At 42.7% G+C, this 23549-nt stretch overlaps 2 protein-coding genes across 2 annotated transcripts; both read left to right on the forward strand.

The window, feature by feature from the left end:
- The first annotated feature begins 373 nt into the window (after positions 1-373).
- Positions 374-1663, forward strand: LOC542216 (lea protein group 3). Its single transcript, NM_001153473.1, has 3 exons — positions 374-606; positions 754-1107; positions 1253-1663. The coding sequence occupies exons 1-3, from the start codon at positions 547-549 to the stop codon at positions 1385-1387; spliced, it is 549 nt and encodes a 182-aa protein (NP_001146945.1). The 5' UTR covers positions 374-546; the 3' UTR covers positions 1388-1663.
- A 14018-nt stretch (positions 1664-15681) lies between these two features.
- Positions 15682-22615, forward strand: LOC100283593 (mov34/MPN/PAD-1 family protein). The gene is made up of 10 exons (NM_001398968.1): positions 15682-15883; positions 16005-16127; positions 16243-16330; positions 16890-16975; positions 17080-17271; positions 20163-20350; positions 21459-21617; positions 21701-21781; positions 21865-21919; positions 21994-22615. The coding sequence occupies exons 1-10, from the start codon at positions 15773-15775 to the stop codon at positions 22180-22182; spliced, it is 1272 nt and encodes a 423-aa protein (NP_001385897.1). The 5' UTR covers positions 15682-15772; the 3' UTR covers positions 22183-22615.
- The last annotated feature ends 934 nt before the right edge of the window (positions 22616-23549 follow it).

Raw genomic sequence — 23549 nt, forward strand, 5'->3', positions numbered from 1 at the left:
CGTGATCGTCATCTGGTACCGTTCGTGCACCATCGCGTCGAGACGAGAGCAACGCACTCGATTTGTACTCCACTACTAGTTCTTCCGGCCGGCCTACGGGTTCTCTCTCAAACGTGGCGAGTGCCTTGCACATGGTGGTGGTCCGGTGACCAGCTGACCGACGCCTATGGGCGCGCGCGCGCGCGAATCAGCTCCATCGACATGGGCAGGCTTCGCGAAGGTACGGACCTCGTGACACAACACAGCGCGTGGCGTGTCCTTTCTACGTGGCCGTCATGTGGGAGGCTGGGAGCCCGGCCACGCTACGTGGCCCGGGGACTGCCTCGCTGCTGCTGCTTATAAATATTCCCCGCTGGAAAAGCCCCCAGCCATCATCAGTAGCTAGCTGTTCGAAGCTTTCAGCCGATCGAGCACCATCGTCACAGTCAGTAGTAGCCAAGCATATTTCTTTCTCCGAGTGATTTGCGCTGAGCGATCAGTTCATCCAGAGCGAGCGGAGCTGAGCTGAGCTGAGCGAGCTTGCGTTGCTTGAGAGACCCTGCTGCCATGGCTTCCCACCAGGACAAGGCTAGCTACCAGGCCGGCGAGACCAAGGCCCGCACCGAGGTATACGGACGGTGGCCTGCTTGCGGCTGCACTTGATCACGCACAAAACCACTTACAAAATCTGCTTACAAGCTCGAATCCGAGAGATCCGACGGCCTTGTTTCTGTTGCGATGTCTGTCTATCTATGACACACGTACGATGTGCAGGAGAAGACCGGGCAGGCGGTGGGGGCGACCAAGGACACGGCGCAGCACGCCAAGGACCGGGCGGCGGACGCGGCGGGGCACGCGGCGGGCAAGGGCCAGGACGCCAAGGAGGCCACCAAGCAGAAGGCGTCCGACACCGGCAGCTACCTGGGCAAGAAGACCGACGAGGCCAAGCACAAGGCCGGCGAGACGACGGAGGCCACCAAGCAGAAGGCCGGCGAGACGACGGAGGCCGCCAAGCAGAAGGCAGCCGACGCCATGGAGGCCGCCAAGCAGAAGGCCGCCGAGGCCGGGCAGTACGCCAAGGACACCGCTGTCTCCGGCAAGGACAAGTCCGGCGGCGTCATCCAGCAGGTACGTATTTGTGGTTGTGGCTGGCTGGTCGACCAGTCACTCAAACCTATTCCACGCACGTGCCTACGGATTGGACCCAACAGCGTGCAGGTCGCTCATGACAGCTTTCCGATTCTCTGCTTGCGTGCTTGGATCTCGGTTCCAGGCCACTGAGCAGGTGAAGAGCGCGGCGGCGGGCGCCAAGGACGCGGTGATGAGCACGCTGGGGATGGGCGGGGACGACAAGCAGGGCGACGCCAACACCAACAAGGACTCCTCTACCATCACCAGGGATCACTAGACGCGTGTATGCACACGCACTTGGTCCGATCCTGTCGTCCGTGACCCTGTTTGCTTGTTCGCGAGTCCAGTATGGGTTTGTGCACGTTTTCAGTGTCATGGTTTCCTTCTCTACGAAATTTGGTGTTGTAAGTTTGATTCGCAGGTACGTTGCTGTGTTTTTTCTGCGTCATCATGTCTGTAAACGAGTCGGGCGGGTTTGAGTGTCCTTTGTTGTGATAATAAAGTTGGTAAATCGTAATTAATATATAGCATGCGACTGTCTTGCTATGGCCTAGTATGTGTGTTTTGTAGTTTTCATCAGTGTGTGTTGTGTTAGATATAATCTTAACTTTCGAAGACAAGTACGGGACCCAAAAAAAATGCTTAGTGAACAAGAATGATGTGTATGCAGTTTACACTCTGGAAAGCTACTCACAAATGATACTATGATGTTGGGAAAATCAATAGCATCTCAAACGTACCTAGTCAGAGGCCGACATTTGGGCCCCGAAAGACCAAAAAGAAAATGGGACTCGAAATCTGCGAGCTCTTAAATCTGGCGTTAATGCAACAGAACCAGGGGAAAAAAAACGGAGGAACAAAAATATTCCAACGTGAGATAAAAAACAAACTAAAAAATTGTAGGCTATGGTCCATGCATCTTGCAAAACAGTTCGCTATATTCATTGCAAGTTTGCTGGATGCAGTAGTTCAGAAACATGGTTCTGTTGTAGGCTTTGCATACGTCCATTTGCCAATGGGCTCATGAGCTTACAGTTACAGGAAATGTAGCCAAGATTTCTTCTTGTCTGTGAGATGCTTGAGTGGCCTAACCTGTCATAAAGGCTAAAGCGCCGATGCAATCTGAAATAATCGGTTGCTAATCCAATATGAGTAAGTAACTTAACCCTGATCAAGTTGTTTCAGTAATTAGCTACAAAACCCAATCACTGTTTATAATTCTGGTAAGATCTAAAAACAACTTCCAATCTTTCATTCAGTTTTTCAGTAATGCCACATACATGTGCACGTCCATTGGTTTTGGCATTAAATTATTGTTGAACTTTATTTGTGGTACTGAGTACGGTTGAGTACGGTTGGACGAGTACGACCGTGGACGGTTGTTCGCTTATAGGTGTCGATGATTCGTAAATAGATCAGATCAGACAATTAAATACCTATCTTCTTATATGTTTATTCCTCTAATTTTATGTGAGTTGTTGGAGAACGTCTAGTAACGAGTCTAAACCCCATATATATTTGAAAGGATACGGTTAATTGAAAATCTAACAATCGAATCAACAATCAATTTATCTTTCGTTCTTTACCTTACTTTTGTTTTGTTGACAGTAACATAATTTTTCTCCTCTAATCTTTACCTCTCTATGGTTCTACGTCGTTCAGAGACGTCTTAGGTCGCTTACCGATCTCAAGGTAAAACCTAGATTTCTCCTTCTGAACGGAGTCCTTTTCGAGAGTGAGATCCAGGTGCTGTTGGTGAACTCCGTCGCTTCTACACACGCATGGATTGTCCGGCCACCAGACACGAACCGTCCAACTCGTCTACGGAAACACTAGCTCCTATACCAAGTGTAGGATTTAGGACACCGGCTAGAGGGGGGTGAATAGACGGTTTTGACTAAAAACAACAATACTAAGTAAATTTAATCAATACAACAAGGGGAATAAATTTACTAGTGTCAATAAGTAGACAATGTATGAAAGACAACTACGGAGATTGAATACTTGAAGAACAATAAGCAAAACACTAATCAATTGCAAGGCAATAAGTAATGCTAGAAGGAATAGACACCGAAATTTATCCCGTGGTATCGGTGATTTGCCGATCACCCCTAATCCACGTTGAGGTGGACTTCAAGCTCTCACTTGCTCCTCTATCAAGACACGACTTGATCTTTGAGCCAAGTGGACAAGAAATCACTCAATACCTCGATTCCACTAATGTCACCTTTGCCGCTCCGGCGAGGTAGGCGCGAACCCCTCACAATCAACACCGCGGCTTCTCCACAATCTTCTTGGAGAGCTCGTCGGAGACAATCACCCGAGCCGTCTAGGAGGCGGCAACCTCCAAGAGTAACAAGCCAACGACGCTTGCTCGGTGTACCACCTAGTGCCTCAAGAATCACCAAATGATGCAAATGCACTAGGAACCCTCAATCTCTCACTAGAATGCAACCTCAAGCAAAGAGTGTGAGAGAGTGAGTTGGAGGATCACAAATGAGCTCAATGTGTGCAAGGAATGGCCAAGAGAGGTCTCACACACGAGCTACCCTTCTATTTATAGTCCCCCATCTAAAACCAACCGTTATGTGCAAAAGAGGGCAGTTCTGCGCACGCGTGGACCGTCCGCGCCCTAGGGCCGGACGGTCCGCCGTACACCTTAACGGCTATAATGACCGTTGGAATATGTCAGAGTCGACTCAAAAGGTGAGTCCGGACAGTCCGCCCTTCAAGGTCGGACCGTCCGCGACCTGGCAATTTCAAGCACCCGAGCCTCGGATCAAACGGAGTTAACACACGCGGACCGTCCGGCTATAAATCCCGGACCGTCCGCGCCTGAGACAGTACTGTCCGGACTGGTCCCCCGGACCGTCCGTAGTACAAGTCAATAAAAACACACAGTCCCTGTCCAAAAAACGAGTTAGACACATGCGGACCGTCCGCGCCTCAAAGGCGGACCGTCCGCCTATAATTCAGGGACAGACCCGAAGCCACCTTCCTTTGGTCAGGACTGCGGACGGTCCGGCCCTAAGGCCCGGACGGTCCGCAGTGCAAAAGAACACAGAGTTAATACAAATGGTCAAACCTCGGACCCTCTGGAGGATCGCGGACGGTCCGCCCCCAAGGGCCGGACAGTCCGCGCGACCAAGACTTCTCAAGTTTCACACAAGCTTTTGAATGAACTTTTAACTCACGAAATGAGAAGCGCTGTTAGTCCTTATGCAAATGCAACTACTTGATGCTCTATGAGGCACTAAGTTTTACACAGATCTAAGTCATTGACCCCTCTTAATAGTACGGCTATCTAGCCTACTAATCCGGTCAGGTATCTTCTCTAAACTCCTCAAGACCGGCAAAAGTAAAACCTATATTATACCTTTGCCTTCATCTGATCCACAACCAATGCGTATGACTCTTCAACATTCTTATTTCTATGTGGTCCAACCCTGCATTCTTATGTCTCCAAGAATCGTTAGTCCACAAGTAGTTGTCATTAATTACCAAAACATTACCAAAGGGGCCTAGATGATTCACAATCTCCCCCTTTTTGGTAATTGATGACAACTCCACATAGTATATTAAAGAGAAGTTTAGTTTCTCCAAATCTCTCTCATACCAAAGGTATAAAATAGATTTTGGAGATGAGTTTCATAGGACTTATCTTGAATTGAAGTTCTGTCCAAAAGATAGATAAATCCCAATAGAAACTCAGTATGCAAGAAAGACTCCCCCTAAGTGTGTGCAGGATTATTTGAAGTTGAAGATATAACACACATAATATATTGGAGCTTGATGGAGACTTTCCTACAAACATGGTTATCGAGACATACAAGAGATGATTCGTAGAGTGAGCGCAGCAATTATAATCACATCTCGATTAACCACACACAGAGTAATTTGAACTAAAACATAGTTCATCCCACAGAATATTACAGATAATAGTCCATAGACATACGACATAGAGTTAATAGATCAAACCAAGTTCCAAATGCATAAGACATAAACTAAAACGGCACGAAAAAGGTAAAATGCATATGCATGGTCTTAGTGTCCACATAGAACCACCAACTCCCCCTGAAGGAGACGCCTGACAACTTCTCATCACTTCTCTCCCCCTTTGGCATCAATTGCCACAAAGGAGAGGCCTTACTGATCACTCGGCGGAGGATGCATGTTGTAATAATGAGTGCTGAAGGTGTCAAACAGGGAGGAGAACTGGCCAAAGTCCTGCTGGAGCTGCTGCTGCCTCTGACTGATATCATGCATGTTGTCAGTTGTAGAAAGATTATCAAACTGACTGGAGAGAGCACCCATGTTATCTTGAAAGCTTTGTTGCATATTATTCAGCCTTGACATGATGGGATCAGTGACATTAGTGTGAATTTGATCACGAAAGTCAGAAAATTCAGAGTTGAGCGCATCCCAGTTGCTGTCAAAGCGTGACTGCATGTCATCGAGGCGGTGATCCACATGTGACATCAACCCCTCAAATCGAGTATCAATATGAGTCTCCAGCCCTTGCTGCATGTTTTGAAAATAAGGATCAAAATATCCTGGAGCAGGCTCCCAATAGTGCTGAGGCTGAGGAGGAGGTGGAGGAGGAGGCATCTGCTGTTCCTCAACATTAGGCGCTGCTCCACCCTCATAGCCAGGGTCTTCCTCATCATCTGGGAATGGAGTGAGTGGCCTGGTGAGAAACCCTATCTCATTCTTAAAAGGCCTGAATGGAGTGTGAACAATCTCACATGGGCCCTCAAATCTTGTCTTGGATTTGATAAGAGCCATAATGTATGGAGCATATGCCAAGTTTTGATTCTTGTCCATCTTTAAATCATTAAGCTGCCTCATCATGAAAAGAACAATGTTCATGACTTCTCCATTCATGATGTGCTGAATTATGTTCCAGAACTTATCTCGAATTTTACTCTTATCACCACTCTTGGGAAGAATGGTGATTCTGGCAATCTTGTTGATGACAGCAGGATGATGTCTGAGTCCTGCTGTTTCTCCAAATCTCCTGGGTATACCGAGCCTGGCTGGCTCATAAAACTGCACAAAATCCTCAAAATTATCTTCAGTATATAGATCCACCCCAGCAGAAATAGTGCCATAGTCTAGACTGTTGGCAGCGGCAAAGTCAGCAAAAGAAGCAGAATACCGCTTGAAACCAGTCATCCAGGTGATAGATTCTTCTGCAATATCAATCTCTGAGGTAGCCAAGAATTGCTTAACTGCCATTTCATTGAAATCGGTGCGCTGCCCCATAAACTGATATAACCCACATGTTTCAAATTTGGGGATAAGACCCTCCATGACTGATTGACTGAGCAAGAAGGACCAATCAATCACCTGATGCTTATGAAAGTTGGTATCCACCAGGGTGCCCCAAAAGACATCAAACTGCAGCTGAGTGTGGAAAAACTGAATATTGGTATCTGATGGCAGAGCATATTGGTTCACAGTCCGTCTAGAGCAGTACTCAGCCATAGAAAATCGCCGCTTGGGATAAGTCCATCCTTGGATATCAATGGGATAAACTGGATGAACATGAAGAAAATCTTCAGCATCCATGGATTCAGTGCCCCCAGCTGAGGATTGGGCCTCTGAATCAGTGGTCGGTGTATAATCATCATCATTGCCACGAGGGCGCTTTGATTTAAAGCGACCTGCAAGTTTCTTGCGGAGACCACCAAAACCACTGCAACAAGGTGACAGACATCCAGAGATAAATAATTGATACCAATCGCCACTTATAAAAAGGAATGGAATGGTAATACTCTGCCAGGGTCCGGACGGTCCGCGCTAGGGGCACGGACGGTCCGCGCCAGAGGCCCGGACGGTCCGCGTCCACCAGGCGGACGGTCCGCGACCGACCAGGGGCGACTCCAAGAACCCTAGCCGCCACAAGTGTTCAATTTGATGTTTTTGCAGATAATACCCAGCCAAATAAGTTGAAAATTTTGCAGAGCATTGTTATTGAGAAGAACTAACAATCCCACCAATCAGATTTTGAAACCCACTGCTCAATTTCAGATCAGAGAAGAAAACCAAATAATCTCAAAGTTGATGAAATTTGATTAAATCCACAAGATTTGAAGATACCGTGATGAAGACATGTTGAGGGAATGTTGCTGCAAGCTGTCGGACTGTCCGCACGCAACTTCACTTCACGGTCCGCGCACACTCGACACAAGAGAGTATATTGCGAGTGGAGAGCAAAAGAGAGCAACCGAATGGGCACAACTGGCAAGTCTGCGGGCTCTGTCCCTTTTTCTGCCCTGTCGCGGACGGTCCGCGCGGGGGCGGCGGACGGTCCGCGCCCTGATGATCTCAGACGGTCTGCGAGGCTGCTCGGACTGTCCATTTCCTGATGCTGCGGACGGTCCGCGGTTCATGGGCGGACGGTCCGCGGCCTGATACTCATTTTTCCAATTTCTGTCCACTTTCTGATTTTGAATTCCGAATCCGAATTGGTGCTCATATATGGACATTTTGACCAATCCAAAAGTTGGTATGCATGCATATACTTATGATGTAATTGAGAAATGCAAAATTTTTGAATTAAACTATCTAGAGTAATTAGAAATGAAAAATGCACAAATAATACCAAATAAATAGCATAAAAAAGCATACTTAGACCCAAGATGCAAGGCGACACATGTGTGATCAACTTCAAGTCACATTAGAGATATCGATCACATTCATTTCACTTCTTAGAGAACAAAATCTTGTTTCATCCAAAGGTTTTGTAAAAATGTCTGCTAATTGATCATCGGTGCCAATGGAATAAATAGAGATATCTCCCTTGCCAACATGATCTCTTAAGAAGTGATGCCGTATATCAATATGCTTGGTTCTTGAGTGTTGGACCGGATTGGTAGCCAATTTCACCGCACTCTCATTATCACACATGAGAGACACATTCTTGAAAATAATTCCATAGTCCAATAAGGTTTGTTTCATCCATAATAGTTGAGCACAACAATTTCCGGCCGATATATATTCCGCCTCGGCGGTAGATAGAGCAACCGAATTTTGTTTCTTAGAAGACCATGAAACAAGAGATCTACCAAGAAATTGACAACAACCGGAGGTGCTTTTTCTATCAACTTTGCACCCCGCATAGTCCGAATCCGAATATCCAATTAATTCAAATTGAGCACCTTTGGGATACCATAGACCAATATTGGGAGTATACTTCAAATATCTTAGAATTCTTTTAGCGGCCTTCAAGTGAATCTCTCTTGGAGAAGCTTGAAATCGAGCACACATGCATACACTAAACATAACATCGGGCCTAGATGCGGTAATATAAAGCAAACTACCAATTATTGACCGATAAAGTTTTTGATCAACCATAGTACCTCCTTCATCTAAGTCTAGATGACCATTTGTTGCCATTGGAGTCTTGATAGGCTTAGCATTTTCTAAACCAAACTTCTTGAGCATGTCCCTCAAATATTTTGATTGACTTATAAAAATTCCATCTTTCAATTGTTTGATTTGAAGGCCAAGAAAGAAGCTCAATTCTCCTATCATAGACATTTCAAATTCCTTTGACATCATTTTTCCGAACTCCTCACAAAATAATTCATTAGTAGATCCAAAAATAATATCATCAACGTAGATTTGACAAACAAATAAATCTTTGCCAATTCTTTTAGTGAATAGAGTAGTGTCAACCTTCCCAATTTTGAAGTCTTTGGAAAGCAAGAAATCCCTAAGCCTTTCATACCAAGCGCGTGGAGCTTGCTTAAGCCCATAGAGAGCTTTAGAAAGCTTAAACACATGGTTAGGTCTTTTGGGGTCCTCAAAACCGGGAGGTTGTTCAACATACACTAGTTCACTAATCTTACCATTTAGAAAGGCACTCTTTACATCCATTTGGTAGAGCTTGATATTGTGTGCACAAGCATAAGCAAGTAGAATCCGGATTGCTTCTAATCTTGCTACGGGAGCAAATGTCTCCCCAAAATCCAATCCTTCAATTTGAGTATATCCTTGTGCAACTAATCTTGCCTTGTTTCTTACTACCACACCATCTTCATTGTGCTTGTTGCGAAACACCCATTTTGTACCAATAACATTGTGGTTCTTTGGTCTCTCAACAAGCTCCCAAACTTCATTTCGAGCGAAGTTATTTAATTCTTCATGCATTGCATTCACCCAATCAACATCAAGTAGAGCTTCATCTACACGGTTAGGTTCCATACAAGATACAAAAGAGAAATGTTCACAAAATGAAGCTATGCGAGAGCGAGTTTGAACACCCTTACTAATATCACCCACAATTTGATCAACCAGGTGATCCTTCACAATGGAATGATGAATTCTTGATACCGTTTGATAGTTGCTTGTTGAAGCATTAGGAGGAACCGTAGGTCTTGAAGTACCTTGATCATGAGTATCCAAGGTTTCATCGAGTTGTTGGCTTTGGTGATCTTCCTCATTTATAGTTGAGGATGAAGGAATAACAACTACACTATCTTCATCATCATCTTCCTTAGGTTTTATTTCACCAATGGCCATTGTTTTCATTGCATTTATCAATTGAGTTCCCCCAACATCATCGAGATTATCACTCTCATCTTGAGACCCATTTGTTTCATCAAATTCAACATCATATGCTTCCTCAATAATACCATGAGATTTGTTGAAGACTCTATAAGCCTTACTATTTGATGAATATCCAAGAAGAAAACCCTCATCACATTTCTTCTCAAATTTAGAAAGCCGGCTTCCCTTTCTCAAAATATAACATTTGCAACCAAATACCCTAAAATATGAGATATTTGGCTTTCTACCAATTAGCAATTCATATGGAGTTTTCTTCAAGAGTTTGTGACAATATAGTCTATTTGATGAATGACAAGCGGTATTTATTGCCTCGGCCCAATAAGAATCCGATATATTATATTCCGCTAACATAGACCTTGCCATATCAATAAGAGTTCTATTCTTTCTTTCAACAATACCGTTTTGTTCTGGGGTATATTTGGAAGAGAATTCATGTTTGATACCCTTGTCATCACAATATTGATCAATCCTTGCATTTTTGAATTCCGACCCATTATCACTTCTAACCTTTTTGATGTCGAAATCAAATTGATTTTGAGCCAATATAGCAAATGACTTGAATGTTTCAAACACATTGGATTTGTCTCGTAGAAAATAAACCCAAGTAAATCTTGAATAGTCATCCACAATCACAAGACAATAAGAATTACCACCAATACTTACAAAAGATGTGGGCCCAAATAAATCCATGTGAAGTAATTCCAAAGGTCGATGAGTGGACATTTGACTTTTATTTGGATGAGTATTTGCCACTTGCTTACCGGCTTGACAAGAGCTACACAATTTGTTCTTTTCAAACTTCACATCTTTCAAGCCTCGAACTAAGTCATGCTTGGTTAACCGATTGAGTTGCTTCATCCCAACATGACCAAGTCTTCTATGCCATAACCAACCTAGTGAAGCTTTTGAAAATAAGCAAGTTGTGAGCTTTGCCTCATTAGATGAGAAATCAACAAGATAAAGATTTTCATGTCTAAAACCTTTAAATTTAAGATTGCTACCGTCAACACTAGAGATAATAACATCTTCAACTGTGAAATTGCAACAAAATCCTAAATCACATAATTGAGCTACGGAAAGTAAATTAAAATTCAAAGACTCAACCAATAGCACATTTGATATAGAATGATCATTTGAAATAGCAATTTTACCCAAACCTTTAACCTTTCCTTTACGATTATCTCCAAATGTGATACTATCATAATTAGAGCAATCTTCCTCACTCATTTGGGTAAACATCTTCATATCCCCGGTCATGTGTTGAGTACATCCACTATCCAACACCCAATGATTCCCTCCCGCCTTGTAGTTTACCTACAAAAGGAAATCAATCTCTTTTAGGTACCCAAACTTGCTTGGGTCCTTGGATGTTAGTGACCAAGGTCTTTGGCACCCAAATAGCTTTCTTTTTGTTTCCAACAATTGAAGTACCAACAAATTTAGCATGAACACCTTTTGCATTATGAGAAAGAACATAACAATGCTCAAAACAAGTGGAGGATACATGTTTGAACTTGGGACAATTTTTCTTAACATGTCCCTTTTTGTGACACTTGTGACACACTTTGTCACATTCTTTCACAAACAATGTCTTTTGCTTTACAAAAGCATTCTTTCCTTTCTTGGGAACATATCCAAGACCTTCACGGTTAAGAGAACATCGTTGACTTCCCAATATGAAATCCAACTTCTTCTTACCACCATATGCCTTTTCTAGGTCATGAGTTAGAGTATTTATTCTATCCACTAACACTTCATTCTCAACAATAATTTGTGATTCATCAAGAGCAATATTATCATTGAGAGAAACTTTACATTTATCACAAATAGAGTTAGTAGGTAGTGGTTCACTTGTAAGACTATCAAGTAAGTCACAAGTGACTCCAACATCCTTAGTGACCACCTCAACTTCATGCACAATAGATGATTTTTGAGCATCCGCAAGCTTCTCACAATTTTCTTTGAGATCATTGTGAGAGATCTTGAGCTCCTCAAAAGACACTTGGAGGTTTTTATACAATTCCTTCAAGGCCTTAAATTTTTCTTTTTCTTTGTGCATGTAGTCATCGGCCTCACCTAACATTCTAACAAGATCATCATATGAATAGCCATCATCATCAACATCATCGATATCATCATCATCATTTATATCATTTAAATCGGTGATGATTTTTACCTTAGCATCTCCCTTTGCCATGAGGCAATGGGGGGATGAGAAGAGTGAGGGAGCTTCCTTGATGGCAATTCTGGCATTAAGCTTGGATGAGGTGTCATCATCATCATCATCTGAGCTATCATCCGAGTCCCATTCAACTAAGTAGGCTTTGCCATCTTTCTTCTTGTTATAGTATTTCTTTTTCTTCTTGTCACTTTCATCTTTGCCCTTCTTCTTCTTGCTTGGACAATTCATGGCAATGTGACCGGGTTCCCCACACTCAAAACATTTTCTATCATTGAAAGCATTTCTTCTAGATGTTTGACCTCTTCTAGGTTGACCTCTTTTCATCTTCATGAATTTATTGAATTTCCTTACAAATAAAGCCATGTCACCATCACTCTCACTTTCATTTTCTTCATCATTGCTATCTTCCTTTTCAATTGCCTTTGAGGCCTTGGCTTTGAGAGCAATAGATTCATTTTTCACCTTCTTTGCCAAACTTAAAGCATCGGCTTGTGACTTCTTAAATATATCTTGAGTGAGAATTTCTCCCAATACTTCGGTTGGAGAGGTTGTAGATAGATCACTCCTTACTAGCATTGTCACAATAGTCTCATATTTCTCCGGAAGTGATCTAAGGAACTTGTGTGTGAAATCCACATCCGGTACATTAAAACCAAGTCCTTTTGAGTTCATTTACAATCTCATTCAATCGATTGAACATATCGGATACACTCTCATCTTCTTTCATAATAAATTGCTCAAACTTCCCTTTGCACACATATAGTTTGGCACTCTTCACAATTGTAGTTCCTTCATGAATTTCCATTAGTTTTACCCAAATCTCATGAGCGGTTGTGAGATTCTTGATACGATTGAACTCATTTATATCAAGAGCATCATAAAAGACATTCATGGCTTGATCATTTGTGAGGATATTCTCATTATCACTAACGGATGGTTCATCTTCCTTCAATACAACAAATCCATCTCTGACAATTGGCCAAATTTTTCCACCCATTGCTCTAAGATGCATTGACATTCTTATTTTCCAATAATCATAATTGTTTCCATCAAAGTGCGGTGGCTTCCCAATGTGCACATTGTTGTTGCTAGCCATTTTGTCCCACTCCGGGATGATTAGATCCACAAACAATGGAGTCCTCGGCTCCGATACCACTTGTAGGATCTAGGACACCGGCTAGAGGGGGGGGTGAATAGACGGTTTTGACTAAAAACAACAATACTAAGTAAATTTAATCAATACAACAAGGGGAATAAATTTACTAGTGTCAATAAGTAGACAATGTATGAAAGACAACTACGGAGATTGAATACTTGAAGAACAATAAGCAAAACACTAATCAATTGCAAGGCAATAAGTAATGCTAGAAGGAATAGACACCGAAATTTATCCCGTGGTATCGGTGATTTGCCGATCACCCCTAATCCACGTTGAGGTGGACTTCAAGCTCTCACTTGCTCCTCTATCAAGACACGACTTGATCTTTGAGCCAAGTGGACAAGAAATCACTCAATACCTCGATTCCACTAATGTCACCTTTGCCGCTCCGGCGAGGTAGGCGCGAACCCCTCACAATCAACACCGCGGCTTCTCCACAATCTTCTTGGAGAGCTCGTCGGAGACAATCACCCGAGCCGTCTAGGAGGCGGCAACCTCCAAGAGTAACAAGCCAACGACGCTTGCTCGGTGTACCACCTAGTGCCTCAAGAATCACCAAATGATACAAATGCACTAGGAACCCTCAATCTCTCACTAGAATGCAACCTCAAGCAAAGAGTGTGAGAGAGTGAGTTGGAGGATCACAAATGAGCTCAATGTGTGCAAGGAATGGCCAAGAGAGGTCTCACACACGAGCTACCCTTCTATTTATAGTCCCCCATCTAAAACCAACCGTTATGTGCAAAAGAGGGCAGTTCTGCGCACGCGCGGACCGTCCGCGCCCTAGGGCCGGACGGTCCGCCGTACACCTTAACGGCTATAATGACCGTTGGAATATGTCAGAGTCGACTCAAAAGGTGGGTCCGGACAGTCCGCCCTTCAAGGTCGGACCGTCCGCGACCTGGCAATTTCAAGCACCCGAGCCTCGGATCAAACGGAGTTAACACACGCGGACCGTCCGGCTATAAATCCCGGACCGTCCGCGCCTGAGACAGTACTGTCCGGACTGGTCCCCCGGACCGTCCGTAGTACAAGTCAATAAAAACACACAGTCCCTGTCCAAAAAACGAGTTAGACACATGCGGACCGTCCGCGCCTCAAAGGCGGACCGTCCGCCTATAATTCAGGGACAGACCCGAAGCCACCTTCCTTTGGTCAGGACTGCGGACGGTCCGACCCTAAGGCCCGGACGGTCCGCAGTGCAAAAGAACACAGAGTTAATACAAATGGTCAAACCTCGGACCCTCTGGAGGATCGCGGACGGTCCGTCCCCAAGGGCCGGACAGTCCGCGCGACCAAGACTTCTCAAGTTTCACACAAGCTTTTGAATGAACTTTTAACTCACGAAATGAGAAGCGCTGTTAGTCCTTATGCAAATGCAACTACTTGATGCTCTATGAGGCACTAAGTTTTACACAGATCTAAGTCATTGACCCCTCTTAATAGTACGGCTATCTAGCCTACTAATCCGGTCAGGTATCTTCTCTAAACTCCTCAAGACCGGCAAAAGTAAAACCTATATTATACCTTTGCCTTCATCTGATCCACAACCAATGCGTATGACTCTTCAACATTCTTATTTCTATGTGGTCCAACCCTGCATTCTTATGTCTCCAAGAATCGTTAGTCCACAAGTAGTTGTCATTAATTACCAAAACATTACCAAAGGGGCCTAGATGATTCACACCAAGTCACGTACCATCCGACCTTATAGCCACGGGCCGTCCGTTTTGTCATAGAAAGCACCACCGTCTGTTTTGTCATAGAAAGCACCACCATCTGTATACACCATAATAATTGGCGCATATATCAGCTTCAACCCTTATTATTTTAGACATCTTGCCAATCATGCCAGGGACATAATAAGTAAAATGTGTCTTACTGGCAAGTACAACGCGCAGCTAACTATAAGATATTGAAATCAAACGATGTAATAGCGGTGTAAGATTTCAGCATTACTTGCTACAAATAGGAACTTATTGTTAAAGCTAATACCTATTAACACGATGAAGCATGAGCGATTACAAATTTAGACCATGTTCCAATTTCACGAGATAAACTTTAGCAGCTTTTTTAGCTACTTTTAGCCATTTTTAATCTAAACAGGAGAGCTAATGGTGCTAATTGAAGCTAAACTTTAGCACTTCAATTCATATAGCTAAAATTAAGCAGGAGGCTAAAGTTTATCCAGTGAGATTGAAACGAGGCCTTAAATTAATTGAAGCATGAACGATTAAAAAAAATGAGTGGGGAATAGACCATCATTTAGCTCTCTCTAGATCCACCCCTAGCCATGGTCGACCACTTTTCCATACGCTATGGTTCAGTAATCTTCATTTTTTACTGTTTATTTTATTCACTATTTTAAACATCACTCTTTACAGTGTAATTTATGTTTCATACATCCATATACACGCAACTATGATCTTAGCAAGACAAATTTGGCCAGAGGCAGTCTGTCCATTTTAGACGAGAAGAGAAAACTTCGGCAAGGCAAATTTGTTTTTTCTTCGTCCAAATTTCTGGCCCACCTTCAGTGCCTGTCGTCCGGTTAAGCCGCACTGGACCCGGACCCCACACCGGACAGCGTGTCCTGGGCCACCTCGCAGTGAAATACGCCTCACAAGCCACGCCAGCGACGCGAAGAGGGCAGCAGCAAGCAGCCGTTCCCCCAAAAAAGGCCAGAGCTCAGCAGAGCCCCGCAGGCCGCACCCACCAGAAACCCCAGTCGATCGGCGGCGGCGATGTCGCTGTCCTCGGTGAAGATCGGCGAGGAGGTTTGGCTCACATGCCTCTCCCACGCCCTCACTACCGAGACCGAGGAGGTCATGGGCCTCCTCCTCGGCGACATCGAGGTCGATCGCATCCCCACCTGACCCTTTCAGTTCCTTCCTCTCACGAATGCTTGGGTGGATGTTTTGGTTTTCTCCTCTGACGGGATCGTGGTTGTGGCTGATTTTACTTGCCTACCTGTAGCTTTCCAGCAAGGGCGCCACCGCCCTTATATGGGGAGCGTCTCCGCAGATGAGGTGCGAGCGGAAGAAGGACCGCGTCGAGGTCAACCCGGAGCTTCTCGCCGCCGCATCCGCGCAAGCCGAGATATCCTTTTTTATGATCCGTTTTTCTTTTATGAGATTTTGCGTGTTCCTCTTCCTTGGTGCTGTGTGGAGTGGCATTGAGTTTTCTGGCGGTTGGACTTAACTCCTGTTCGCACAAAATGACGGCCACCATCAAGAAGACTACGAGGGTGATCGGATGGTACCACTCGCACCCACATATCACTGTTCTGCCGTCCCATGTAGGTAAAAAATTCACATTTCCTCCATCGGTGAATCATTTTGTGCCCAGGGTTGCACATTTGCTTCAACTAGCTCAAGTGGCCTGTGGCCCCGGTTTGATGTTGGCGTTTGCTTGTCTCACAGAATAGCGGTAATGCTGTCAAATATGTGTCTGTTCGATATTCACAGACTACCTCAAGTGATTTATCCCTTACTAGATCCCAACTTATGTTCACTTGCCATTTCTGATAATGGATATCAAGTATGATAACTGTCATAGCACTAAGTACTAAGTAGCTTTGCTTTTGAGTGCTCAGGCTTTGGAACGTGCTAAAAATAGACATTACCTTTGCTCCAGAGCTTCAAGATGACAGTGACATATAATTTCCTTCATTACAAGGGCAGAGGGTCTATTTGTTGACCATTTGACGGTGGCTATGGTCCTATGGAGTATGGAGGGCTTGAGAATTCACTAGTGTATATGCTTTTATATGTGTTTCTCTTCATTCTCCTGTGACATGCTTCCCATCTACAATAAGTTTAAACTATATTTTGTATAATCCCCATGAGTCGTATTTTCCAGATGTTCGTACCCAAGCGATGTTTCAGTTGCTGGATACAGGCTTTGTGGGCCTTATATTTTCTTGTTTTAGTGAAGATGCTCAAAAGGTATGAATGCTTATAAACTCCATTTGAATAACATATTCATATCCTGTTTAAAATACAAGTATCATTTATTAGTACTGCTTAACTTGATTTTGTTATCCACACAGGTTGGAAAAATCCAAGTGACTGCCTTTCAGTCAGAGGGTGGACAACAGCATGCCCTTCCTCTTGCCATTGCTCCAGTTATTGACCTTGATTCATCCCTTAGTTCATCAGATAATGCACTCACTTCACATTCTGCATTGGTTGAAGGCATGGAACAGGACACAGGGGATTCCAGGGCCTCAAAGCATAACAAGGTTTAGTTCAATACCACATGCACTTACAACATTTATTTCATGGTCTTTTCTGGCATATCTGTATTCTATGTATGATTCAAGAAACTGTGCATATTTTGCTCGCTAGAAGGAGAATGCCTAAAACCATAAATTATGCTGGAAAGTTTGGGGAGATTTAGTGTACAACATATCGTCCAAGTCATAAGTCACAACACTTAGTTAATTGATAGCTGGTTGTCAAATTAAATATGTTCCGGTCTGTTGTAAGCATTATGTTTAGTTTTTCTTTGGTTTGTAACTATTTTATAGATATAGAAGTTGGTTCCAGCTTTAAACAGTGACCCACGTTAATCAGTTAAGTAGCTGTGCTGTTTGTGTCCTGAAGCTCCAGACAGACTCTCTTCTACTTAAATGATCTGGTTCAGTTTGATTAATTAGAAGCATCTTCAGAGTGCTTGGATGGCACCACCACTCGAAAACTATTCACTGCTGATTAAATTTTTTTTAACTGTAGGCTTAAAAAATAGATTAGTGAAATGTTTTTTATCTTGTCATATTTTATATTCTGATTTCACCCGCTTGTTTGGATGCCCACCATCGCATTAGAATAATTAATTTCCTCCATGGTTAGTTTTTTATTGCTCCATTTCAATTGGTCTGGTAAAATCGTAAATCATATTGCTAATAACTACTTAACATCATTTCATATTGTGTCTTTGGTTTGGCTACACAAGACTAAAACCGTACAGTTTAGATTCCAAATTTCCAATCCGCTGAACGTATTTACTATTCCCTCTAGTCATTCCAATCTCAACTTTCTTAGAGAGTCAAAGCATCTCAAGTTGGACCAAAATTATATAATAAAACAATAACATTTATGATAACATATAAATATTATTAGATTTTTCATTAACTATATATTTATATATGCCTATTTGATGTCATAAATCTTTGTATTCTCTCTATAATTTTGGTCAAACTTGAGATGCTTTGACTCTCTAAGAAAGTTGGAATGACTTGTAATTTGGAACAGAGGGAGTACTAGATAAAATTCCATGTCTTCCCAATGGAAGGGTCTGCTAAAGCCTAAAGGAAGTGATAAACACTCACATTTCATATTTTTCATCTTGATAAAAGACAACCATGTGAGACCAAGTATAGCCTTCCACATTTTAAGAAGTGGTGCTTGTTTGAAAAAAAACTTAACTGCATTTTTACAGGCACCTTTAGAAGTGGAGTGTCAGATTGCAGTCGAAAAGTGGGCTTCATTACTTCCAACTAGCGAAAGGGCCTCTAACTGAGTTGGTTAGGTGGTTTGAATAGTACTCCTCAGGAATTCGACTAGGTTTAAAAAATCCTCTCATTTGTCCCACACTCCCATGTCAAAGCACAGGTGTGAGGCCCGACCCTAGTCGTGGTTGTTATTACACGGGCTACTGTACCGTTGTGTATGAGTGTGGTAGGGGTTTTCTTTTTTTTCCTCGAACACACAGGAGGGTTGCATATCTTTATATTAAAAGAAGATAAACAAGAGGGGGTTGGAATGCCCGAGTACAACCCACTCAACACCCACACTAGCTAGACTAGAGTTATATTTGCGCCTGAGCACAGAAAGGATAACGGCTGATGAAAGCCAACCTATCTATCAGGTTCTAGGGCTAACAAGAGGGAAATTCCTCGAGCCCCGGCCAACGAACCACAAAAAAGCCTCATCAGCAAGGAGCAGGGCCCTCGCCAAATCAGGCACAACAACTCAATAAGCACCTCAACAGACAGGGCTCCATGAATACCATTAATCTACTCGTGATTTATTAAGGCTTCGTACACTGTGCGCCATTTGACTCTTCTCTTAGGCACTAAAGCAAAGATTTTCGGAGCCAGATCCTCTAAACGCCGACCGTGCAGCCACCTCTCTTTCCAAAACAAGGTCTGTTTACCATCCCCGATAGCAGATTCCACACCCATAGAGAAAAATTTATGCACTGATTCATGTAACTTGATAGGGAATTGGGACCATGGTCGATCTGGATCTGTTTTTGTAACCACAACCATCTCATTCTTAGTGCCCAGCCAAGAGTTTGCAGATTAGAAATACCCAGCCCGCCAAGCTCCTTAGGCCGCTGCACCTTGGCCCAAGCAATCAGACAATGTCTCCCTTTAGCATCTTTCCTTCCCCTCCATAGGAATGCTCTTCTGATTTTATCAATTGCCTTAATTGCCCACGGCGGGAGATCAATAGCCATGATGAGATACACCAACATAGCAGTAAGAACAAACTGCACCTGCACAGCTCTACCAGCTCGAATCATCAAATTAGCTTTCCAACCAGAGAGTTGATCTCGCAGGGACCTTCTTGAGAAGGTATTCTTTCATACAATTCCTAGAGGTTGTCTTACCCCTAGCAGGTCGAGTTTTCTTATTACTTCTAACCATCTTGTGTAGTCTAAATTCATTACTGCTTTCACGTTCCAGTCTAGAGTATAGACACAAATGAATAATTTGTCTGTGATCAAGAACCTATCAACTGGCGCATTTTATTGCCTGTTCTGGTATTTGCTTGGGCCATGTTGCTTAGTTGAATTTGTGTATCCAAGTATCATTTAGTGAGAATATGTAATACCTTATGCTGTGATAATTCTGAAGCTTGTTTCTGATAAGAAAAGAGATTTTGTATACACGGTATGTTATTAGCACTGTATTTTTTACTAGCTTATTTAGTAAATCTCTGTTGAGTCATCAAATGACTCAATTTCGTTCAACACCGCTAATTGACATATTTTAATCATTCATGATGCTTGTTTTCATGCCTGACTCCTTAGGCTGCAGTTAGTTCATGCAATTCTACGTATTTATCTACTTACTAGTATACATTATACTGGCAAACTAACTGAACATATTTCTGATTGTGATAGGCCTGGAAAAGATCTTTGGATTTCTACTCTCATCCTGACACAAATCATTCCACGAATTATCAACCCAATGAAAACACTCTCGCTCTGTACAATCCTGATAACACACAAGAAGCGCCTGTTGATCCATACGATTCAGATATGACTCAAAGCCTCCAGGAGGCTTTGCACCGGTCAACTATGGACATAAGGTATCCAAATAATGAGTTATCTAAATCATTTGTTCCTTGAAAAGGTTACAGTAAAAAATGATGCATATATTTAGAATCTTAACTCGTAAGCAATGTACTCCCTCCAGTCCTAAAAAACAAGTCGTTTTGGACAAGGTTTGAGTCAAACATATAAAACTTTGACTACTAATGACAGTTTTGTTATTTAGTTTTGAAATCTAACAGTCATTTATATAGATTTATCTTAAAAAGTACTTTTGCAAACGTATAAATATATTAAGAGTTTGTTTTTATTTTAAGAAAAAACAGGTCAAAACTATATTTTGGAGACTGTGTCGCTGTCCTAAACGACTTGTATTTTGATACCAGAGGGAGTATAGTTGTATACTACCTTGTAGTATCATTTAACTCTATTTTATGGAACTTTACTTTCCCTAAGGACTCCCTGAGCCCATTTCTTTTTTTCTCTCTCGACTGAACATGACATGGAAGTTTTTGGTATTTATGCCCTCATCACTCAAGGTTCTAGTCCTCTTTGGCTCAATCATGGGTGGGCTTCTATGCTTTAATATTTATTAAAAATGTACTTTCATGTTAACCAGGTTTTACCCCACTTTGGCTCCAATTCAGGGGCCTTCTTCTCAATGCAAAGATACCTTGTCTTTTTTTTCTATATATTCATGCTTTTTTTAAAAAAAGCCTTGCATGGCTTTTCAAAAAAGAAAGTAAAGAATCCTCTCGTATGGCTGTAGTCACAAGTGCCTTCTCTAATGAAACTAGTGGTGTGGTGTTTTCCCCAGCATTCATCTTATTGACTCCATGATGCTTTTTTGACATTGCATGTCTATACCATTTAATACACTAAATATGAGAAAACAGGATGTGCCCTAGTGTTGTATTGGTGTTCTATATGTTCCTTATACGTTGTTGTAGTGTCATGTCATTTTCCTTGCCGCCTTATGATGTATCACATGAAATCAAGGGTATTTAAGTTCATTGTGTACGTTAAGCCCAAGATGAATGTCTTAAAAATGTCCTCATATTTGATAAATATTCATGGATGGTTTACCAAAGGCAGTGTGGTTTGATACAACCATCTAATTTCTAATCTTTTTTTTTTTGCCAACAGTGGTGCAGAGTATAGAGGGAAGGAGGTGCCACTTTTTGTGCTCCCGACAAGGTATCTCCTCAAGCTGGACACCACGATGACCTCGTACTGTGATATGCAACGAGTCCTGTTTGAAGAGGAGCAATCAGCATATAATCAAGCTATGCAACAAAATATTTGGTAACTCAAGTTCCTTCTTGACAACACTATAAACAAAATCACATTCTTTCTTATGTGGTAATATGTTTATGGGTCTGCTGCAGTGATGGGAAAATTCACCCTCTTACATCCATTCACTGTACGTCTACATACAACTCCTCTCTATGCAAACTAATGGAGTATTGGTGAGAGCAGTCTCCTAGTCTCATTTTAGCTAAATATACTGCATAATGTCAGTTAATTTATGTGGTTCACATTTGTTCAATAGTTTGAGTCCAGCTGTTATTACGCTTCAGGACCGCCTGAAGGAAAATGAACTTCGGGTGAGTAGACTAGCTTGCATCTTTTGACAGCTCTTGACCTTGTAAGATACTAACGTTGAACCTACATGCGTCAGCTATCTATGTTAAAAGAGGAGTGTAAGCAACTGGAGGCTGATACCCAAGGCATGAGAAATGGTTCTCCTCGTCGCCTCATGAATCACGGAGCTGGTGGCAGCGGTTCACCTATGGCTCAGAGCAGGCATCCTTTCTCCAGCCAAGGGAGCCCTAGAAGCCCGAGCGGCGGCAGCCGGAGGAGGGCTTGATGATGATCTTGCTCCGCCTGATGCGTTGATGAACTGTCCGTTGTGGCTTAACCAGATGCTTCCTGAAAACCCAGATATTTGACGGACGAAGTGCCCCCAGACAACAGACACTGTACCTGTACATACCCATTGCCGTTCAGCGCTGTGCTATTGTGGAACTCCAACGGTCTCATTGTGCTTTTTTTTTGTAGTATTGGGGGGGTTCCTTATCCTGTTGCCGGAGCTGTGCCATTATCCTTTCCATGGTTCATGGTTGGCATGAGCTTTTATAGCCTGTACACTGTAGACTCTGTACTAGAGGTTTTCCAGAAAGGCTGAACTGCCGCTGCTGGGATGTGTTGTTCCGGGCATATTCAAAGATGAAGGCTTTCTTTGCTTTTGTAATTGAAAAAAAAACCCGACTTCGGTAGCAATACATTTTCTTGAAATGCTATAACTCTAAGCTACAGCCACAGTGCCACACCTTGCCTGGATAGTGCCATAGCTGTTTCAAGCGTGATGCATGCAGTGGAGTGTTTTTTCTTCACCGGTCGAACCGTCGAGATCCGTCGAAACTGAATTTCACTACCGTAGTAACGAATCCTTGTTTTTACGTTGGTCGAAACCGAATTCACTGCCATAGTAACGAAATTACAGAGTTTAGAACTCCCTACAAACACAACGTTCCTTCGGTAGTTCGATGGCACTTGCCTAAACAGCGCATTCAGGTATAGTAATGGATCGAGATCTAAATGTTCCTTTGTAATTTCTTAGAATTATAAATAAATCTTAGTTTAAAAATTAATAAAAATAAAGCTTAATTCTAATTAAATCTAATTCTTAAATTTTATAGTGTAAAATTTAGAACCCGTTATCATCCCTAAGCGCATGAGCTACTATTCGGCTGCCCAACTTTGGGCTGCAGCCGTACACACTAGTACACAGAAGCTCTGTAGTGGCGGTTGAAAACGTATTTACACTGGCGTTTTTCAGTTCCGCCAGTGCTAGGGGCCAGTGGAAATCAGCATTTCCACCGGCGGTTATTTTGGAACCGCCAGTGGAAAGTGCATTTTCACTGGCGGTTTTCTTAAGAAAACCGCCAGTGAAAAGTGCATTTTCACTGGCGGTTTTCTTAAGAAAACCGCCAGTGATAATGCACTTTCCACTGGCGGTTTGCTTTATAAAACCGCCAGTGGAAATGCACTTTTCACTGGCGGTTTTCTTTATTTAGCCGCCAGTGGAAGTTTTCCCGCCTTTTTTTCAAAATTTCAAACAATACTGAATTATAGATATATTTATTTACACACACACAAACATATATATATATAGATCTATATTGATATTGAAAGCAACATGGAATTAAATTCTATCATACATTTATATACATC

This window comes from Zea mays, chromosome 6 (assembly GCF_902167145.1).
Source record: "Zea mays cultivar B73 chromosome 6, Zm-B73-REFERENCE-NAM-5.0, whole genome shotgun sequence".
In the NCBI taxonomy this organism is placed as follows: Eukaryota; Viridiplantae; Streptophyta; class Magnoliopsida; order Poales; family Poaceae; genus Zea; species Zea mays.

Excerpts from the sequence above, each read along its gene's own strand:
- LOC542216 (NM_001153473.1), top strand. The coding sequence starts at position 547 with ATGGCTTCCCACCAGGACAAGGCTAGCTACCAGGCCGGCGAGACCAAG. Across the intron at positions 607-753 it reads AGACCAAGGCCCGCACCGAG|GAGAAGACCGGGCAGGCGGT; the intron begins GTATACGGACGG and ends TACGATGTGCAG. Across the intron at positions 1,108-1,252 it reads CCGGCGGCGTCATCCAGCAG|GCCACTGAGCAGGTGAAGAG; the intron begins GTACGTATTTGT and ends TCTCGGTTCCAG.
- LOC100283593 (NM_001398968.1), top strand. The coding sequence starts at position 15,773 with ATGTCGCTGTCCTCGGTGAAGATCGGCGAGGAGGTTTGGCTCACATGC. Across the intron at positions 20,351-21,458 it reads CGGTCAACTATGGACATAAG|TGGTGCAGAGTATAGAGGGA; the intron begins GTATCCAAATAA and ends TTTTGCCAACAG. Across the intron at positions 21,920-21,993 it reads TGAAGGAAAATGAACTTCGG|CTATCTATGTTAAAAGAGGA; the intron begins GTGAGTAGACTA and ends TACATGCGTCAG.